Below are 19,143 nucleotides of genomic sequence, written 5' to 3'. Positions count from 1 at the left end.
TTTTTTTAAAAAAATTACCGCGGCTTTTCCAAATCCGTCGGGTTTTCCAACGGCCCCCTGATTTCCGTCTCGTGCGCAAATCGGTAATAATCGGGAAACCCAACGAAAAATAGCGATTCAGGCCCTTAGTAAATGACCCCCATTGTGTGTCATAGGAAGATTAGATTGTGAGCTCCTGGGGTCAATGATGATGGGAGTGATACATATATTATTAGATGGCTTAGACTGTGAGCTCCTGGGGTCAGGGATGATGGGAGTGATGCATTGTGTGTGATGGGGACATTAGATTGTGAGCTCCTGGGGTCAATGATGATGGGAGTGATACATATATTATTAGATGGCTTAGACTGTGAGCTCCTGGGGTCAGGAATGATGGGAGTGATACCTATATTATTAGATGGCTTAGATTGTGAGCTCCTGGGGTCAGGGATGATGGGAGTGATACATATATTATTAGATGGCTTAGACTGTGAGCTCCTGGGGTCAGGAATGATGGGAGTGATACATATATTATTAGATGGCTTAGACTGTGAGCTCCTGGGGTCAGGAATGATGGGAGTGGTACCTATATTATTAGATGGCTTAGACTGTGAGCTCCTGGGGTCAGGAATGATGGGAGTGATACCTATATTATTAGATGGCTTAGATTGTGAGCTCCTGGGGTCAGGGATGATGGGAGTGATACATATATTATTAGATGGCTTAGACTGTGAGCTCCTGGGGTCAGGAATGATGGGAGTGATACCTGTATTATTAGATGGCTTAGACTGTGAGCTCCTGGGGTCAGGAATGATGGGAGTGATACCTATATTATTAGATGGCTTAGATTGTGAGCTCCTGGGTTCAGGAATGATGGGAGTGGTACCTATATTATTAGATGGCTCAGATTGTGAGCTCCTGGGGTCAGGGATGATGGGAGTGGTACCTATATTATTAGATGGCTTAGATTGTGAGCTCCTGGGTTCAGTCTTCAGTGTATGGATTTTTTGGGCTGCACCTCGGTCCCTCTGGGTCTTTCCAGAACATGTTATCATTCACATGTGGCCTCTGGAGCTTCCCTGCCCCCTCCCAGTGTAAATGACACCAGGCTCATTAATTAATGATCCCCCCGGGAGGTGGCAGAGGCTGCTGGGTGCTCACCAGTCACTGGCTGCAGGCGCCCACCGCCCCCCAGGCTGCTCCCCTGCTGCTGCTGCTGCTGGGGCTGGACACAGGGAAGGAAGATGGCGAGGACCCAGGAGCTGAGGATCCTGCTGCCACATCTGCTCTACATCCTGGCTGTCAGATGTGCACAGGCTCAGATGGTGGAGGTGAGACGAGCTGCAGCACACAGACTGTTACACCCTCACACACCCGGGCTCTTCCTTGTTACATTGTTGCCAGTTTTGTTTTGTTGTTTTTGTAAGAAACTTTCAACAAGGGAATTTTCTCCTGACACATAGTGACAGCCTGTGCTGTGAGCAGTCTGTGTGCACTGTGTGTATAGGAGGATTTCTATCCCCCCTGCTCTAGGATTGGATCTTCTCTGTGTGTGATTGTATATGGAATATTCTATAGGATCCGCTATATGTCTATTGCTATGGAGATTCCTATCACTGATATTATGGATACAAGTTGTAGGGGTTTCAGGGGATTCCCCTTGTCTGTCTTGGGGGATTCTTGATGCTGGGACCCCCTTATCCTGAGCATAGTGAGGTCTGTGTCTGGGATATATAGTAATAGATACAGTATAGGGTCTGTATTCTCTGGGTTTGGGGACTGTTATTTTTGAGATGATGTGACATTTTTATGGAAATATGAGAAACTTCAAGGCTCCACTTCTGCTTTATGGACTGGTGCTTCCTCTGGGGGGCGCTGTGCAGGCAGGTGTTCAGGGTGCTGGACCATCAACCCACAACTACTAGGAGTATCACAAGTTGTCACAATCCTCATCACACCCCCCACCACCCTCACCGGCTTATTGATCTCTCCAGTCATTAATGTCCATCATTTACATTCAGTTGTAATAATCCTAGTTCTGCTATCAGCTGAGGGTTTGTTACTATGTATCCAGTCTAAACAATGCTCACAGTTTGCACCCCAGACTGATGCATTGTAGAATAGTATGTGTCTGACACTGGTTTCATCTCACAGAGCATTGTCTATACTGGATACAATTGTATCAAACCTTCAGCTATTAGAAGCCCCTGCTACGTACACGAATGTTACAATGTAAAAGTCTCACAGAACGTTGTCCAGTCATGATACAGATGTAACCCAGTGATCTGCAGTCCCCTCTATCCCTGACATTCCCCATTATATAGGGGGGTCCGCAGTCCCCTCTATCCCTGACATACCCCATTATATAGGGGGGTCCGCAGTCCCCTCTATCCCTGACATACCCCATTATATAGGGGGGTCCGCAGTCCCCTCTATCCCTGACATACCCCATTATATAGCAGGGTCCACAGTCCCCTCTACTCCTGACATACCCCATTATATAGCGGGGTCCGCAGTCCCCTCTACACCTGACATACCCCATTATATAGGGGGCTCCGCAGTCCCCTCTTCTCCTGACATACCCCATTATATAGTGGGGTCCACAGTCTCCTCTACTCCGGACATACCCCATTATATAGGGGGGTCCGCAGTCCCCTCCACTCCTGACATACCCCATTATATAGGGGGGTCCACAGTCCCTTCTATCCCTGACATACCCCATTATATAGCAGGGTCCGCAGTCCCTTCTATCCCTGGCATACCCCATTATATAGGGGGGTCCGCAGTCCCCTTTACTCCTGACATACCCCATTATATAGGGGGGTCCGCAGTCCCCTCTACTCCTGACATACCCCATTATATAGGGGGTCCACAGTCCCCTCTACTCCTGACATACCCCATTATATAGGGGGTCCACAGTCCCCTCTACTCCTGACATACCCCATTATATAGGGGGGTCCACAGTCCCCTCTACTCCTGACATACCCCATTATATAGGGGGCTCCGCAGTCCCCTCTACTCCTGACATACCCCATTATATAAGGGGGGTCCACAGTCCCCTCTACTCCTGACATACCCCATTATATAGGGGGTCCGCAGTCCCCTTTACTCCTGACATACCCCATTATATAGGGGGGTCCACAGTCCCCTCTACTCCTGTTATACCACATTATATAGGGGGGTCCACAGTCCCCTCTACTCCTGACATACCCCATTATATAGGGGGGTCCGCAGTCCCTTCTATCCCTGACATACCCCATTATATAGGGGGGTCCACAGTCCCTTCTATCCCTAACATACCCCATTATATAGGGGGGTCCGCAGTCCCCTCTACTCCTGACATACCCCATTATATAGGGGGGTCCACAGTCCCTTCTATCCGTGACATACCCCATTATATAGGGGGGTCCGCAGTCCCCTCTACTCCTGACATACCCCATTATATAGGGGGGTCCACAGTCCCCTCCACTCCTGACATATCCCATTATATAGGGGGGTCCACAGTCCCCTCTATCCCTGACATACCCCATTATATAGGGGGGTCTGCAGTCCCCTCTATCCCTGACATACCCCATTATATAGTGGGGTCCACAGTCTCCTTTACTCCTGACATATACCATTATATAGGGGGGTCCACAGTCCCCTCTACTCCTGACATACCCCATTATATAGGGGGGTCCACAGTCCCCTTTACTCCTGACATACCCCATTATATAGGGGGGTCCGCAGTCCCCTCTACTCCTGACATACCCCATTATATAGGGGGGTCCACAGTCCGCTCTACTCCTGACATACCCCATTATATAGGGGGGTCCGCAGTCCCCTTTACTCCTGACATACCCCATTATATAGGGGGGTCCACAGTCCCCTCTACTCCTGACATACCCCATTATATAGGGGGTCCACAGTCCCCTCTACTCCTGACATACCCCATTATATAGGGGGGTCCGCAGTCCCCTCTACTCCTGACATTCCCCATTATATAGGAGGGTCCACAGTCCCCTCTACTCCTGACATTCCCCATTATATAGGAGGGTCCACAGTCCCCTTTACTCCTGACATACCCCATTATATAGGGGGGTCCACAGTCCCCTCTACTCCTGACATACCCCATTATATAGGGGGTCCACAGTCCCCTCTACTCCTGTTATACCCCATTATATAGGGGGGTCCACAGTCCCCTCTACTCCTGACATTCCCCATTATATAGGAGGGTCCACAGTCCCCTCTACTCCTGACATACCCCATTATATAGCGGGGTCCGCAGTCCCATCTACTCCTGACATACCCCATTATATAGGGGGTCCACAGTCCCCTCTACTCCTGACATACCCCATTATATAGGGGGGTCCACAGTCCCCTCTACTCCTGACATACCCCATTATATAGCGGGGTCCGCAGTCCCCTCCACTCCTGACATACCCCATTATATAGGGGGGTCCGCAGTCCCCTCTACTCCTGACATACCCCATTATATAGGGGGGTCCACAGTCCCCTCTACTCCTGACATACCCCATTATATAGGGGGGTCCACAGTCCCCTCTACTCCTGACATACCCCATTATATACCAGGGTCCGCAGTCCCCTCTATCCCTGACATACCCCATTATATAGGGGGGTCCGCAGTCCCCTCTATCCCTGACATACCCCATTATATAGGGGGGTCCGCAGTCCCCTCTATCCCTGACATACCCCATTATATAGGGGGGTCCGCAGTCCCCTCCACTCCTGACATACCCCATTATATAGCGGGGTCCGCAGTCCCCTCTACTCCTGACATACCCCATTATATAGCGGGGTCCGCAGTCCCCTCTACTCCTGACATACCCCATGATATAGGGGGGTCCACAGTCCCCTCTACTCCTGTTATACCACATTATATAGGGGGGTCCACAGTCCCCTCTACTCCTGACATACCCCATTATATAGGGGGGTCCACAGTCCCTTCTATCCCTGACATACCCCATTATATAGGGGGGTCCACAGTCCCCTCTACTCCTGACATACCCCATTATATAGGGGGGTCCACAGTCTCCTCCACTCCTGACATACCCCATTATATAGGGGGCTCCGCAGTCCCCTCTACTCCTGACATACCCCATTATATAGGGGGGTCCACAGTCCCCTCTACTCCTGACATACCCCATTATATAGGGGGGTCCACAGTCCCCTTTACTCCTGACATACCCCATTATATAGCGGGGTCCGCAGTCCCCTCTACTCCTGCTATACCCCATTATATAAGGGGGTCCACAGTCCCCTCTACTCCTGACATACCACATTATATAGGGGGGTCCGCAGTCCCCTCTACTCCTGACATACCACATTATATAAGGGGGTCCACAGTCCCCTCTACTCCTGACATACCACATTATATAGGGGGGTCCACAGTCCCCTCTACTCCTGACATACCCCATTATATAGGGGGGTCCGCAGTCCCCTTTACTCCTGACATACCCCATTATATAGGGGGGTCCGCAGTCCCCTCTACTCCTGACATACCCCATTATATAGGGGGCTCCACAGTCACCTCCACTCCTGACCTACCCCATTATATAGGAGGGTCCGCAGTCCCCTCCACTCCTGACATACCCCATTATATAGGGGGGTCCACATTCCCCTCTACCCCTGACATACCCCATTATATAGGGGGGTCCGCAGTCCCCTCTTCTCCTGACATATCCCATTATATAGGGGGGTCCACAGTCCCCTTTACTCCTGACATACCCCATTATATAGGGGGGTCCACAGTCCCCTCTACTCCTGACATACCCCATTATATAGGGGGGTCCACATTCCCCTCTACTCCTGACATACCCCATTATATAGGGGGGTCCGCAGTCCCCTCTACTCCTGACATACCCCATTATATAGGGGGTCCACAGTCCCTTCTATCCCTGACATACCTCATTATATAGGGGGGTCCACAGTCCCCTCTACTCCTGACATACCCCATTATATAGGGGGGTCTACAGTCCCCTCTACTCCTGACATACCCCATGATATAGGGGGTCCACAGTCTCCTCCACTCCTGACATACCCCATTATATAGCGGGGTCCGCAGTCCCCTCTACTCCTGACATACCCCATTATATAGGGGGCTCCACAGTCCCCTCTACTCCTGACATACCCCATTATATAGGGGGGTCCACAGTCCCCTCCACTCCTGACATATCCCATTATATAGCAGGGTCCGCAGTCCCTTCTATCCCTGGCATACCCCATTATATAGGGGGGTCCACATTCCCCTCTACTCCTGACATACCCCATTATATAGGGGGGTCCACAGTCCCCTCTACTCCTGACATACCCCATTATATAGGGGGGTCCACAGTCCCCTCTACTCCTGACATACCCCATTATATAGGGGGGTCCGCAGTCCCCTCCACTCCTGACATATCCCATTATATAGGGGGGTCCACAGTCCCCTCTACTCCTGACATATCCCATTATATAGGGGGGTCCACAGTCCCCTCTACTCCTGACATATCCCATTATATAGGGGGGTCCACAGTCCCCTCTACTCCTGACATACCCCATTATATAGGGGGGTCCGCAGTCCCCTCTACTCCTGACATACCCCATTATATAGGGGGGTCCACAGTCCCCTCTACTCCTGACATACCCCATTATATAGGGGGGTCCGCAGTCCCCTCTACTCCTGACATATCCCATTATATAGGGGGGTCCACAGTCCCCTCTACTCCTGACATTCCCCATTATATAGCGGGGTCCACAGTCCCCTCCACTCCTGACATACCCCATTATATAGGGGGGTCCGCAGTCCCCTCTACTCCTGACATATCCCATTATATAGGGGGGTCCACAGTCCCCTTTACTCCTGACATACCCCATTATATAGGGGGGTCCACAGTCCCCTCTACTCCTGACATACCCCATTATATAGGGGGGTCCACATTCCCCTCTACTCCTGACATACCCCATTATATAGGGGGGTCCGCAGTCCCCTCTACTCCTGACATACCCCATTATATAGGGGGGTCCACAGTCCCTTCTATCCCTGACATACCCCATTATATAGGGGGGTCCACAGTCCCCTCTACTCCTGACATACCCCATTATATAGGGGGGTGTTGAGATGTGGGGTCTTCTGGCCGTTAAAAAAAAATAAATCTTTACTCAGGCTTCAGGTCCAAAGAAAAGGCTTGCATTTATTTGCACAAAAATAAAATGTACAGAACAAAAATGCTGATAATTCAGGGGATAGATTGCAGCTACCTTGGAACAAGCAGCTCCCCTGTGGTCAGATCAGACACTCTGACCTAGAGACAATCCATGTACACACAGGTGTCATTAAATACCCAACTATTTCCCTTGAGTTTTAAAGGGATACACCCCTGGGTTGCACCTTTAACAACAAACATCACACAAAGATATATTTCTTACTTAATATACATAATGCCACAATACAATATAATACACAATATAAAAATAAAAGGGGAGTTTACAATATACACAAAGTAACCAAAGTTAGAAATGCAAACATAAACCACATGGCTTCAGCTCAGCATCACCTGGCAGTAATCAGATGCAGCTATATAACCCCAGCTCACCCTCTGCTCAGGTTTTGCACACACACAGGTAAGATCAGGTAATGCTGAGTGGTGGCTGCTGAACTGGTTTGTCTGGTGAAACAATAGTGACAGAGACAAAGGTTTGCTGGCCAGCAGGAGGAGAAAAAGAAGAAAAGTTACAAACACACAGAGAAGACAAACAGTTCACCATTCACCCCTCAACATTCCTCCCTGCTTAAGTGGAAGCTTGCCCTTCCACAAAGTAGTTCTCTTGGACTTGGGTACCAAATCGGGATAAGTGATCGGCATTCTTATGCCGACTCCCTGGTTTGTACTGTACCAAGAACCGGTAAGGCTGTAAGCCCAAGTACCAACGTGTTAGACGAGCATTGTTACCCTTCATTGTATTCAACCAAAATAAAGGATGATGGTCAGAAATTAACACAAATTCTTTACCCAATAGATAATAACGTAGACTTTCTATGGCCCATTTTATGGCTAAACATTCCTTTTCTATTGTAGAATAGTTTAGTTCTCTGGGGAACAGTTTTCTGCTAATATACAGAATTGGATGTTCTTCTCCATCCTGCATTTGGCAGAGAACAGCCCCGATACCCCTTTCTGAGGCATCAACCTGGACTTGAAATGGCAGAGTAAAATTCGGGTTATTTAATACAGGTGCACTACACAATTTCTCTTTTAAAGTATTAAATGCTTTTTCACACTCAGGTGTCCATTCCACAAGGTTCTTTTTTGTTTTCTTTGTAAGATCACTTAAAGGGGCGGCTAAATCAGAAAAATTTGGAATAAATCGGCGGTAATAGCCAGCCAGCCCTAAAAATGACCTCACTTCCTTCTTTGTTTTTGGAGTTGGGGCATCCTTTACAGCTGTGATTTTTGAAATTTCTGGTTTAATTTTCCCACCACCTACAATGTATCCAAGATAAGAGGTTTCTTTCTGAGCTATGGTACATTTTGTTGGATTGATTGTAAGTCCAGCTTTAGCCAAGGCTGAGATGACATTTTCCAGATGCAAAAGATGAGACTTCCAATCAGAACTAAAGACAATGACATCATCAAGGTAAGCGGCACAGTATGAGGAGTGTGGTCTGATTACTGTATCCATTAGCCTTTGGAATGTAGCAGGGGCATTATGGAGGCCAAATGGCATACAGGTAAACTGAAACAAGCCCTGTGGGGTGGCAAAAGCTGTTTTTTCACGGGAATTACCTTCAAGTGGTATCTGCCAATAGCCCTTAGTCAGATCAAATGTAGATATATACTGGGCTTTTCCCAAGCTACTTATTAGGTCATCAATATGGGGCATAGGGTAGCTGTCAAATTTTGAGATCTGATTGAGTTTTCTAAAATCAATACAGAATCTAATGTCCCCATTTTTCTTGGGTACAACAACAATGGGGGAGCACCAAGGACTGCAGGATGGTTCAATGACCCCTAATTTTAGCATGTTTTGAACTTCCATGTCCATCACAGGCTTCAGTTTTTCAGGCACCCTGTAGGGTTTCTGACGTATTGGTTTGGCATCACCAGTGTCAATCACATGTTGGACTAACTTGGTGTGACCTGGTGTAGAGACAAAGGTGTGTTCATGCTTCTGCAACAAATGGTCTAAGTCTTTATTCTGGTCATCAGAAAGTTCACTTCCCCTCTGAATATCAGAGACATGAGAACTAACGGGGGACAGAATAGAATAAGCCTGATCAAGAAGATTTGGATGACATTCTGAAAGAATTGTACAGGCCACATTTGGTCTATCAACCCATTTTTTAAGTAGATTGGCATGGAAGATTTTCTTTTCCTGAACCCTGCCAGGCATAAAAATCTCATAATCTACTGGACCAGTTTGACGCAAGACATCAAAGGGTCCCTGCCACTTTGCTAGCAATTTGTTATCAGATGTTGGCAGTAACAGTAGAACCTTATCCCCGGGTATAAAACATTTATCTTTAGCATTTTTATCATACCATTGTTTCATGTGGGATTGTGCATCTGTAACATTGACCTTCACAAACTCTGCTAACTCGGCAAGTTTGTCCCTCATTGAGATGACATACTCCACTAAGGTTTTTTGGTCTGGGCTAGGGTTTTCCCAGTGTTCTTTGATCACATCCAGTGGTCCCCTTGGTCTTCTACCATAGAGTAACTCAAAGGGAGAAAAACCAGTGGATGCCTGTGGAACCTCTCTATAGGCAAACAAAACATATGGGAGCAACTGATCCCATTGTTTTGGATATTGTTCCACAAACTTGCAAAGCATTCTTTTAAGCGTCTGGTTGAAGCGCTCCACCAAGCCATCTGTTTGTGGATGATAGGGAGCAGTTCTTACTGCCTGGATTCCTAAAAGCTGATGGATTTGCTTCATTAAGTTGGACTGAAAATTTGAACCTTGGTCTGTTAGAATTGTGTGAGGAATACCCATCTGACTGAAAAACTTCATCAGTTCCTCTGCAATTCTTTTTGTGGTGATAGTTCTTAAGGGAATAGCCTCTGGATAGCGGGTCATGTAATCACTTATAACTAAAATATATTGGTTACCTTTTTTACTTTTTTCAAGAGGACCAACTATATCCAGAGCTATTCTTTCAAAGGGAGTATCAACCACAGGTACAGGGATCAGCTTACATTTTTTGTTACCTGGGGAAACAAACTGACATTCAGGACAAGAGTCACAAAAACTGGCAACATCTGCATGTACTTTAGGCCAAAAGAATCGAGTTAGTATCCTTGACAGTGTTTTATTCCTACCCAGGTGTCCAGATAGCGGTATACTATGAGATACTTTCAGAATTGACTCCCTGTATTCAGAGGGAACCACAAGTTGCCATACTTTTTCTTTTGTCTTTGGATGCTCACAAACCCTATACAAGAGGTCATTTTTTAAAGTGTACATAGGAAACTGTTTGGGTTCCCCTTCATTTTTAACCTGAGAAAATGCTGAAGCAAGGGTGCCATCTTGTTTTTGTTTAACGGACATATTTTCCCACTTTAGGGATCCTTTTTCTAAGAGAGAATGCGCAGACCGCCATTTCGCACGAGAAAGGCGCATTTCTCTCCTAGAAAGGTGACCTTTGCCACTACCATGGAAAACATCATCGTGCAATGGAAATATGTCACCCAGAGATTCTGCATCAGACACCTTTTTAACTTGAGACCTTGTGGTCACAGCAGAAGTTACACTGTCACTTTTAATCATGCTACAAAAACCAGGTAGGTCTTGGCCCAAAACCACAGGATATGGCAATTTTGGGACAATTCCCATTTCTAAAGACACTTCTACATCAGCTATTTGTATAGGTATCACAGTTTTAGGGTACATCTTTTTATCACCATGCACACAGGTTAGGAACAAATGACCTGTAGTATTAGCAGAGTCCACCAAGTCTGATCTTATCAGAGACTGCTGGCTCCCAGTATCAATCAGGGCAGTCACAGTCTGGGAGTTAACAGTAACAGGTTGTAAATAGTCTCTCACAAGTCCTACACAATTTGCTGCAGACCCTTTAACTTTTTTGCTAGCTATATTGGTACAGTCTTTAGCATAATGTCCAGCTTTACCACAGGCAAAGCAAGTAAGGTCTTTATGCTGACCTTTAGATTTTACAGTCTCATGTTTTGGCTTATCAGTGATAGTATTGAAAGAAGGTCTTACCACACTTGGCTTCTGGACCAGTCCTTTCCTTGCAAGCAGATAATTTTCAGCGAGTGTCACAGCTTGCTCACCACTATCAGGCTGATGTTCCTTTACCCATATTCGCATTGGTGTAGGAAGAACCTCCAGAAACTGTTCAAGGATGATGGTCTCCAACACCTGCTGGACAGTCTTGCCCTCTGGGGGAATCCACTTGGAACATAGTTCACTCAGCTGGGTGTAGGCCTCTCTAGGTCCATCTTTATCTTGGTAACTGTAGGTCCGGAATTTTTGGCGAAAGGTTTCTGTATGTATGTTGTATCGTCTTAAAATTGCAGTTTTGACTTTTTTATAATTTTCAGCGTCATCAGTCCTCATCTGGCTATATGCCTGCTGTGCTTTGCTGGTGAGGAATGGCACTAAATGAAGGACCCATTGATCTTCAGGCCACTTGTTTGCTTGAGCCACTCTTTCAAATACTTTTAGATATGACTCTATATCATCAGTCTCTGTTAGCTTGGTCAGCTTTAATTTTGTGGCAGGAGAAAGATTTTGCTGCATGGCTTGTAGTGCCTGGATAAACTGTTCATCTCTCCTTGCTCTTTCCACCTCTTGTTGCTTGATGTCAATTCTGCGTTGCTCCTCCTCCTTGTCTCGCCTCCATTGCTCTTTTTCACGGTAGAATTTTTCCTCCTCTTTTCTACGTTGATCACTTAACTCTTGGCGCTGGACCAACCATACAAGGAGTTCCTCCATGCTTTTTGGAGCAGTTGCACTCACTGGTGGATCAGTACCAGCTGCAGCGCCCTCCTCTGGAATCACAGGTTTGCATACCTCTGGCTGGGTGCTCTCCATCTCCAATACAGGAACTGCTTTTGCCTTTTGGCGAGATCCTTCTACCAGTTTGGGACGTGCAGATGCTTTAGCGCGCTGCGGTGGTCTAGCAGACTGCGTCGTTATAAACCTCCTGGTACGTCCTGCCATCAGCTGAGTAGTAAACTGTACTTAGTCCAGTACAAACAGCCATCCCACTGCTGCCACCATATGTTGAGATGTGGGGTCTTCTGGCCGTTAAAAAAAAATAAATCTTTACTCAGGCTTCAGGTCCAAAGAAAAGGCTTGCATTTATTTGCACAAAAATAAAATGTACAGAACAAAAATGCTGATAATTCAGGGGATAGATTGCAGCTACCTTGGAACAAGCAGCTCCCCTGTGGTCAGATCAGACACTCTGACCTAGAGACAATCCATGTACACACAGGTGTCATTAAATACCCAACTATTTCCCTTGAGTTTTAAAGGGATACACCCCTGGGTTGCACCTTTAACAACAAACATCACACAAAGATATATTTCTTACTTAATATACATAATGCCACAATACAATATAATACACAATATAAAAATAAAAGGGGAGTTTACAATATACACAAAGTAACCAAAGTTAGAAATGCAAACATAAACCACATGGCTTCAGCTCAGCATCACCTGGCAGTAATCAGATGCAGCTATATAACCCCAGCTCACCCTCTGCTCAGGTTTTGCACACACACAGGTAAGATCAGGTAATGCTGAGTGGTGGCTGCTGAACTGGTTTGTCTGGTGAAACAATAGTGACAGAGACAAAGGTTTGCTGGCCAGCAGGAGGAGAAAAAGAAGAAAAGTTACAAACACACAGAGAAGACAAACAGTTCACCATTCACCCCTCAACAGGGGGTCTACAGTCCCCTCTACTCCTGACATACCCCATGATATAGGGGGTCCACAGTCTCCTCCACTCCTGACATACCCCATTATATAGGGGGGTCCGCAGTCCTGGAGGACATTCTGCTCCATTCTTTATTCATGGAGGTGTTTTTAGGCCGATCCCCTTGGCTGAAAAGCCGCCCCCCCCCCCCCCCCCCCCCACATGAATGGCTGCAGGAGCTTTACAGGTGCAGGAGACAGGACTGGGGGCATCGCTCACCTTGTCTTCTCCCAACAATCGGAAAGGGGATTCATCAGAGACAATGACTTCCCTCCCCCCCAGTCCTCAGCGTCCACTCCCTGCACCTCCTGCAGAATATCCGTCTGTCCCCCAGTCCTCAGCGTCCACTCCCTGCACCTCCTGCAGAATATCCGTCTGTCCCCCAGTCCTCAGCGTCCACTCCCTGCACCTCCTGCAGAATATCCGTCTGTCCCCCAGTCCTCAGCGTCCACTCCCTGCACCTCCTGCAGAATATCCGTCTGTCCCCCAGTCCTCAGCGTCCACTCCCTGCACCTCCTGCAGAATATCCGTCTGTCCCCCAGTCCTCAGCGTCCACTCCCTGCACCTCCTGCAGAATATCCGTCTGTCCCCCAGTCCTCAGCGTCCACTCCCTGCACCTCCTGCAGAATATCCGTCTGTCCCCCAGTACTCAGCGTCCACTCCCTGCACCTCCTGCAGAATATCCGTCTGTCCCCCAGTCCTCAGCGTCCACTCCCTGCACCTCCTGCAGAATATCCGTCTGTCCCCCAGTCCTCAGCGTCCGCTCCCTGCACCTCCTGCAGAATATCCGTATGTCCCCCAGTCCTCAGCATCCACTCCCTGCACCTCCTGCAGAATATCCGTCTGTCCTGATGGTTCCTGGAGAGAAGCGGCTTCTGTGCTGCCCTCCTGGACACCAGGCCTTGCTCCAGGAGTCTCCGCAGTGTCACAGTGCGTGCAGATGCCTCACACCTGCCGCTGCCATTCCTGAGCTCTGCGATGCTGGGAGCCCCATCCCCAAGCTGAGACACTTGTAAGAGACGCTCCTGGCGCTTGCTGGTCCTTCTTGGGCTCCTGGAGCCTTTTTGGTAACAATGGAACCTCTCTCCTTGGATTCCTTGATGATGCGATAGATCGGTGACTGAGGTGACATCTTTCTCGCTGCGATGCTCTTCCCTGTTCGGCCAGTTTTGTGCAGAGCAATGATGACTGCACGTGTTTCTTTAGAGATAACCATGGGTAACAGAAGAGAAACAATGATGCCAAGCACCAGCCTCCTTGTAAAGTGTCCAGGGGTGTGATTGTTACTTAATCCTGACAGATTGATCTCCAGCCCTGTCCTCATCAGCACTCATTTTAAGGCGCCTGCAATGAAGGTGAAATGTGTTTTGGGGGAAAAAGTTCATTTCTAGGCAAATATCGACTTGCTGTAACTTGCAAATAATTAATTGCTGTTAAGCTGATCACTCTTTAGTGCTGTGAGCACTTTCGGGAGGAGTCTGTTGGAGTTAGGGTCTCCGTCCATGCACCAGGATATGTGGGTTGTTTAAAAGGACGTTCAAAGGATGGACTGTGATTATGCTTATGCAAGTTTACAAATACATTTACAAATATGTTAACATACTCACGTTACCTTGCGATCTGAAAATGCAAGCTCTTTGAACTTTATCATAGCAAATATATGGTCAATTTATCGAAAAATGTGAATGTTTTATGAGAAATTATGAAGTAAAAGGAAGACCAGAAAACTTGTGTGGTCAGTTTTGCTCATGGACACTATTCACATGATGTGTCCACAGTGAGCCCCGAGAGTCCCTGTATGCCTGTATCATCGCTATGGGCAGATGCCTCAGTCTGAACGCTACGGCCTCTAAGGCCATCAATAGGTTTGCAGCCTTCACCTAATTCTATCCATTGCCATGGTCCTCTCCCTATATGTGGACTGTCAGATGGCACATCCAGGGGTAGGTTCCTCTCCCTATTCTATCCTGTTTCTGGGCTGTCAGATGGCACAGCCAGGGGTTAGACCACCATCTGCGTTGCAAGGTTTAGAAACGTTTCCGGGGCTTCCCCTTTACCCCAAATCTAATCCCTGAATAAAGCTTTGATCTTGTGGAATCTGGTGAAGGGAATCCATCCGAGGAATAATGAAGATCATACAATAGTGGGGGCGACACGTTCTGCTGCCACTAAGGGTTCGATAGCAATTGCAAATATCAATGGGTATAAGGGGCTGTAATCGGTATGTAAGTAGCCCTCCATACACAAGACCTATCTAGGTCAATCACCTCATAATCCTACTACTGGTATTTGAACATTGTCCAGTCATCTGCCGGGTCTCCATTACACTGCGGAGGAGATGGAGGATGTAGACAGCCATTCTCTGTCGGGTCTCCATTACACTGCGGAGGAGATGGAGGGTGTAGGCAGCCATTCTCTGCCAGGTCTCCATTACACTGCGGAGGAGATGGAGGGTGTAGACAGCCATTCTCTGTCGGGTCTCCATTACACTGCGGAGGAGATGGAGGGTGTAGGCAGCCATTCTCTGCCAGGTCTCCATTACACTGCGGAGGAGATGGAGGGTGTAGGCAGCCATTCTCTGCCCGGGTCTCCATTACACTGCGGAGGAGATGGAGGATGTAGGCAGCCATTCTGTGCCCGGGTCTCCATTACACTGCGGAGGAGATGGAGGATGTAGGCAGCCATTCTGTGCAGGGTCTCCATTACACTGCGGAGGAGATGGAGGATGTAGGCAGCCATTCTCTGCCCGGGTCTCCATTACACTGCGGAGGAGATGGAGGGTGTAGGCAGCCATTCTCTGTCATGTCTCCATTACACTGCGGAGGAGATGGAGGTTGTAGGCAGCCATTCTCTGTCATGTCTCCATTACACTGCGGAGGAGATGGAGGTTGTAGGCAGCCATTCTCTGCCCGGGTCTCCAATACACTGCGGAGGAGATGGAGGATGTAGGCAGCCATTCTCTGCCCGGTCTCCATTACACTGCGGAGGAGATGGAGGGTGTAGGCAGCCATTCTCTGCCCGGTCTCCATTACACTGCGGAGGAGATGGAGGATGTAGGCAGCCATTCTCTGCCCGGTCTCCATTACACTGCGGAGGAGATGGAGGATGTAGGCAGCCATTCTCTGTCATGTCTCCATTACACTGCGGAGGAGATGGAGGATGTAGGCAGCCATTCTCTGTCATGTCTCCATTACACTGCGGAGGAGATGGAGGTTGTAGGCAGCCATTCTCTGTCATGTCTCCATTACACTGCGGAGGAGATGGAGGTTGTAGGCAGCCATTCTCTGCCGGGTCTCCATCACACTGCGGAGGAGATGGAGGTTGTAGGCAGCCATTCTCTGCCCGGGTCTCCATTACACTGCGGAGGAGATGGAGGATGTAGGCAGCCATTCTCTGCCGGGTCTCCATTACACTGCGGAGGAGATGGAGGATGTAGGCAGCCATTCTCTGCCAGGTCTCCATTACACTGCGGAGTTGATGGAGGATGTAGGCAGCCATTCTCTGCCAGGTCTCCATTACACTGCGGAGGAGATGGAGGGTGTAGGCAGCCATTCTCTGCCAGGTCTCCATTACACTGCGGAGGAGATGGAGGATGTAGGCAGCCATTCTCTGTCATGTCTCCATTACACTGCGGAGGAGATGGAGGATGTAGGCAGCCATTCTCTGCCATGTCTCCATTACACTGCGGAGGGGATGGAGGTTGTAGGCAGCCATTCTCTGCCAGGTCTCCATTACACTGCGGAGGAGATGGAGGGTGTAGGCAGCCATTCTCTGCCAGGTCTCCATTACACTGCGGAGGAGATGGAGGATGTAGGCAGCCATTCTCTGTCAGGTCTCCATTACACTGCGGAGGAGATGGAGTATGTAGGCAGCCATTCTCTGTAGGGTCTCCATTACACTGCGGAGGAGATGGAGGATGTAGGCAGCCATTCTCTGCCAGGTCTCCATTACACTGCGGAGGAGATGGAGGATGTAGGGAGCCATTCTCTGCCAGGTCTCCATTACACTGCGGAGGAGATGGAGGATGTAGGCAGCCATTCTCTGTAGGGTCTCCATTACACTGCGGAGGAGATGGAGGATGTAGGGAGCCATTCTCTGCCAGGTCTCCATTACACTGCGGAGGAGATGGAGGGTGTAGGCAGCCATTCTGTGCAGGGTCTCCATTACACTGCGGAGGAGATGGAGGATGTAGGCAGCCATTCTCTGTCATGTCTCCATTACACTGCGGAGGAGATGGAGGTTGTAGGCAGCCATTCTCTGCCAGGTCTCCATTACACTGCGGAGGAGATGGAGGATGTAGGCAGCCATTCTCTGCCATGTCTCCATTACACTGCGGAGGAGATGGAGGATGTAGGCAGCCATTCTCTGTCAGGTCTCCATTACACTGCGGAGGAGATGGAGGATGTAGGCAGCCATTCTCTGCCCGGTCTCCATTACACTGCGGAGGAGATGGAGGGTGTAGACAGCCATTCTCTGCCATGTCTCCATTATACTGCGGAGGAGATGGAGGGTGTAGGCAGCCATTCTCTGTAGGGTCTCCATTACACTGCGGAGGTGATGGAGGTTGTAGGCAGCCATTCTCTGTCAGGTCTCCATTACACTGCGGAGGAGATGGAGGTTGTAGGCAGCCATTCTCTGTCATGTCTCCATTACACTGCGGAGGTGATGGAGGTTGTAGGCAGCCATTCTCTGTCAGGTCTCCATTACACTGCGGAGGAGATGGAGGATGTAGGCAGCCATTCTCTGCCGGGTCTCCATTACACTGCGGAGGAGATGGAGGTTGTAGGCAGCCATTCTCTGTAGGGTCTCCATTACACTGCGGAGGTGATGGAGGTTGTAGGCAGCCATTCTCTGTCAGGTCTCCATTACACTGCGGAGGAGATGGAGGATGTAGGCAGCCATTCTCTGTCATGTCTCCATTACACTGCGGAGGAGATGGAGTATGTAGGCAGCCATTCTCTGCCATGTCTTCATTACACTGCGGAGGAGATGGAGGTTGTAGGCAGCCATTCTCTGTTATGTCTTCATTACACTGCGGAGGAGATGGAGGGTGTAGGCAGCCATTCTCTGCCGGGTCTCCATTACACTGCGGAGGAGATGGAGGATGTAGGCAGCCATTCACTGTCGGGTCTCCATTACACTGCGGAGGAGATGGAGGATGTAGGCAGCCATTCTCTGCCGGGTCTCCATTACACTGCGGAGGAGATGGAGGTTGTAGGCAGCCATTCTCTGCCGGGTCTCCATTACACTGCGGAGGAGATGGAGGATGTAGGCAGCCATTCTCTGCCAGGTCTCCATTACACTGCGGAGGAGATGGAGGATGTAGGGAGCCATTCTCTGTCATGTCTCCATTACACTGCGGAGGAGATGGAGTATGTAGGCAGCCATTCTCTGCCATGTCTTCATTACACTGCGGAGGAGATGGAGGTTGTAGGCAGCCATTCTCTGTTATGTCTTCATTACACTGCGGAGGAGATGGAGGGTGTAGGCAGCCATTCTCTGCCGGGTCTCCATTACACTGCGGAGGAGATGGAGGATGTAGGCAGCCATTCACTGTCGGGTCTCCATTACACTGCGGAGGAGATGGAGGATGTAGGCAGCCATTCTCTGCCGGGTCTCCATTACACTGCGGAGGAGATGGAGGTTGTAGGCAGCCATTCTCTGCCGGGTCTCCATTACACTGCGGAGGAGATGGAGGATGTAGGCAGCCATTCTCTGCCAGGTCTCCATTACACTGCGGAGGAGATGGAGGATGTAGGGAGCCATTCTCTGCCAGGTCTCCATTACACTGCGGAGGAGATGGAGGATGTAGGCAGCCATTCTCTGTCATGTCTCCATTACACTGCGGAGGAGATGGAGTATGTAGGCAGCCATTCTCTGCCATGTCTTCATTACACTGCGGAGGAGATGGAGGTTGTAGGCAGCCATTCTCTGCCATGTCTTCATTACACTGCGGAGGAGATGGAGGTTGTAGGCAGCCATTCTCTGTAGGGTCTCCATTACACTGCGGAGGTGATGGAGGTTGTAGGCAGCCATTCTCTGTCGGGTCTCCATTACACTGCGGAGGAGATGGAGGATGTAGGCAGCCATTCTCTGTCATGTCTCCATTACACTGCGGAGGAGATGGAGGTTGTAGGCAGCCATTCTCTGTCATGTCTCCATTACACTGCGGAGGACATGGAGGATGTAGACAGCCATTCTCTGCCAGGTCTCCATTACACTGCGGAGGAGAT

At 49.1% G+C, this 19,143-nt stretch overlaps 1 protein-coding gene across 2 annotated transcripts in view; it reads left to right on the top strand.

Moving 5' to 3' along the window:
• Positions 1-1,015: 1,015 nt before the first annotated feature.
• Positions 1,016-19,143, top strand: part of LOC140133885 (transmembrane inner ear expressed protein-like) — a 55,743-nt gene continuing 37,615 nt past the window's right edge. The window contains exon 1 of one of the 2 annotated variants that reach the window (XM_072154563.1): positions 1,016-1,310. In XM_072154563.1, the coding sequence (XP_072010664.1) occupies positions 1,224-1,310 (87 nt within the window). In that variant the 5' untranslated portion in view covers positions 1,016-1,223. The remainder of the gene's footprint in view (positions 1,311-19,143) is intronic. The other variant, XM_072154564.1, reaches the window with a different exon arrangement.

The sequence above is a fragment of the Engystomops pustulosus genome, chromosome 5 (assembly GCF_040894005.1).
Source record: "Engystomops pustulosus chromosome 5, aEngPut4.maternal, whole genome shotgun sequence".
Classification (NCBI taxonomy): domain Eukaryota; kingdom Metazoa; phylum Chordata; class Amphibia; order Anura; family Leptodactylidae; genus Engystomops; species Engystomops pustulosus.
This window is presented reverse-complemented; position numbering and strand designations above follow the sequence as displayed.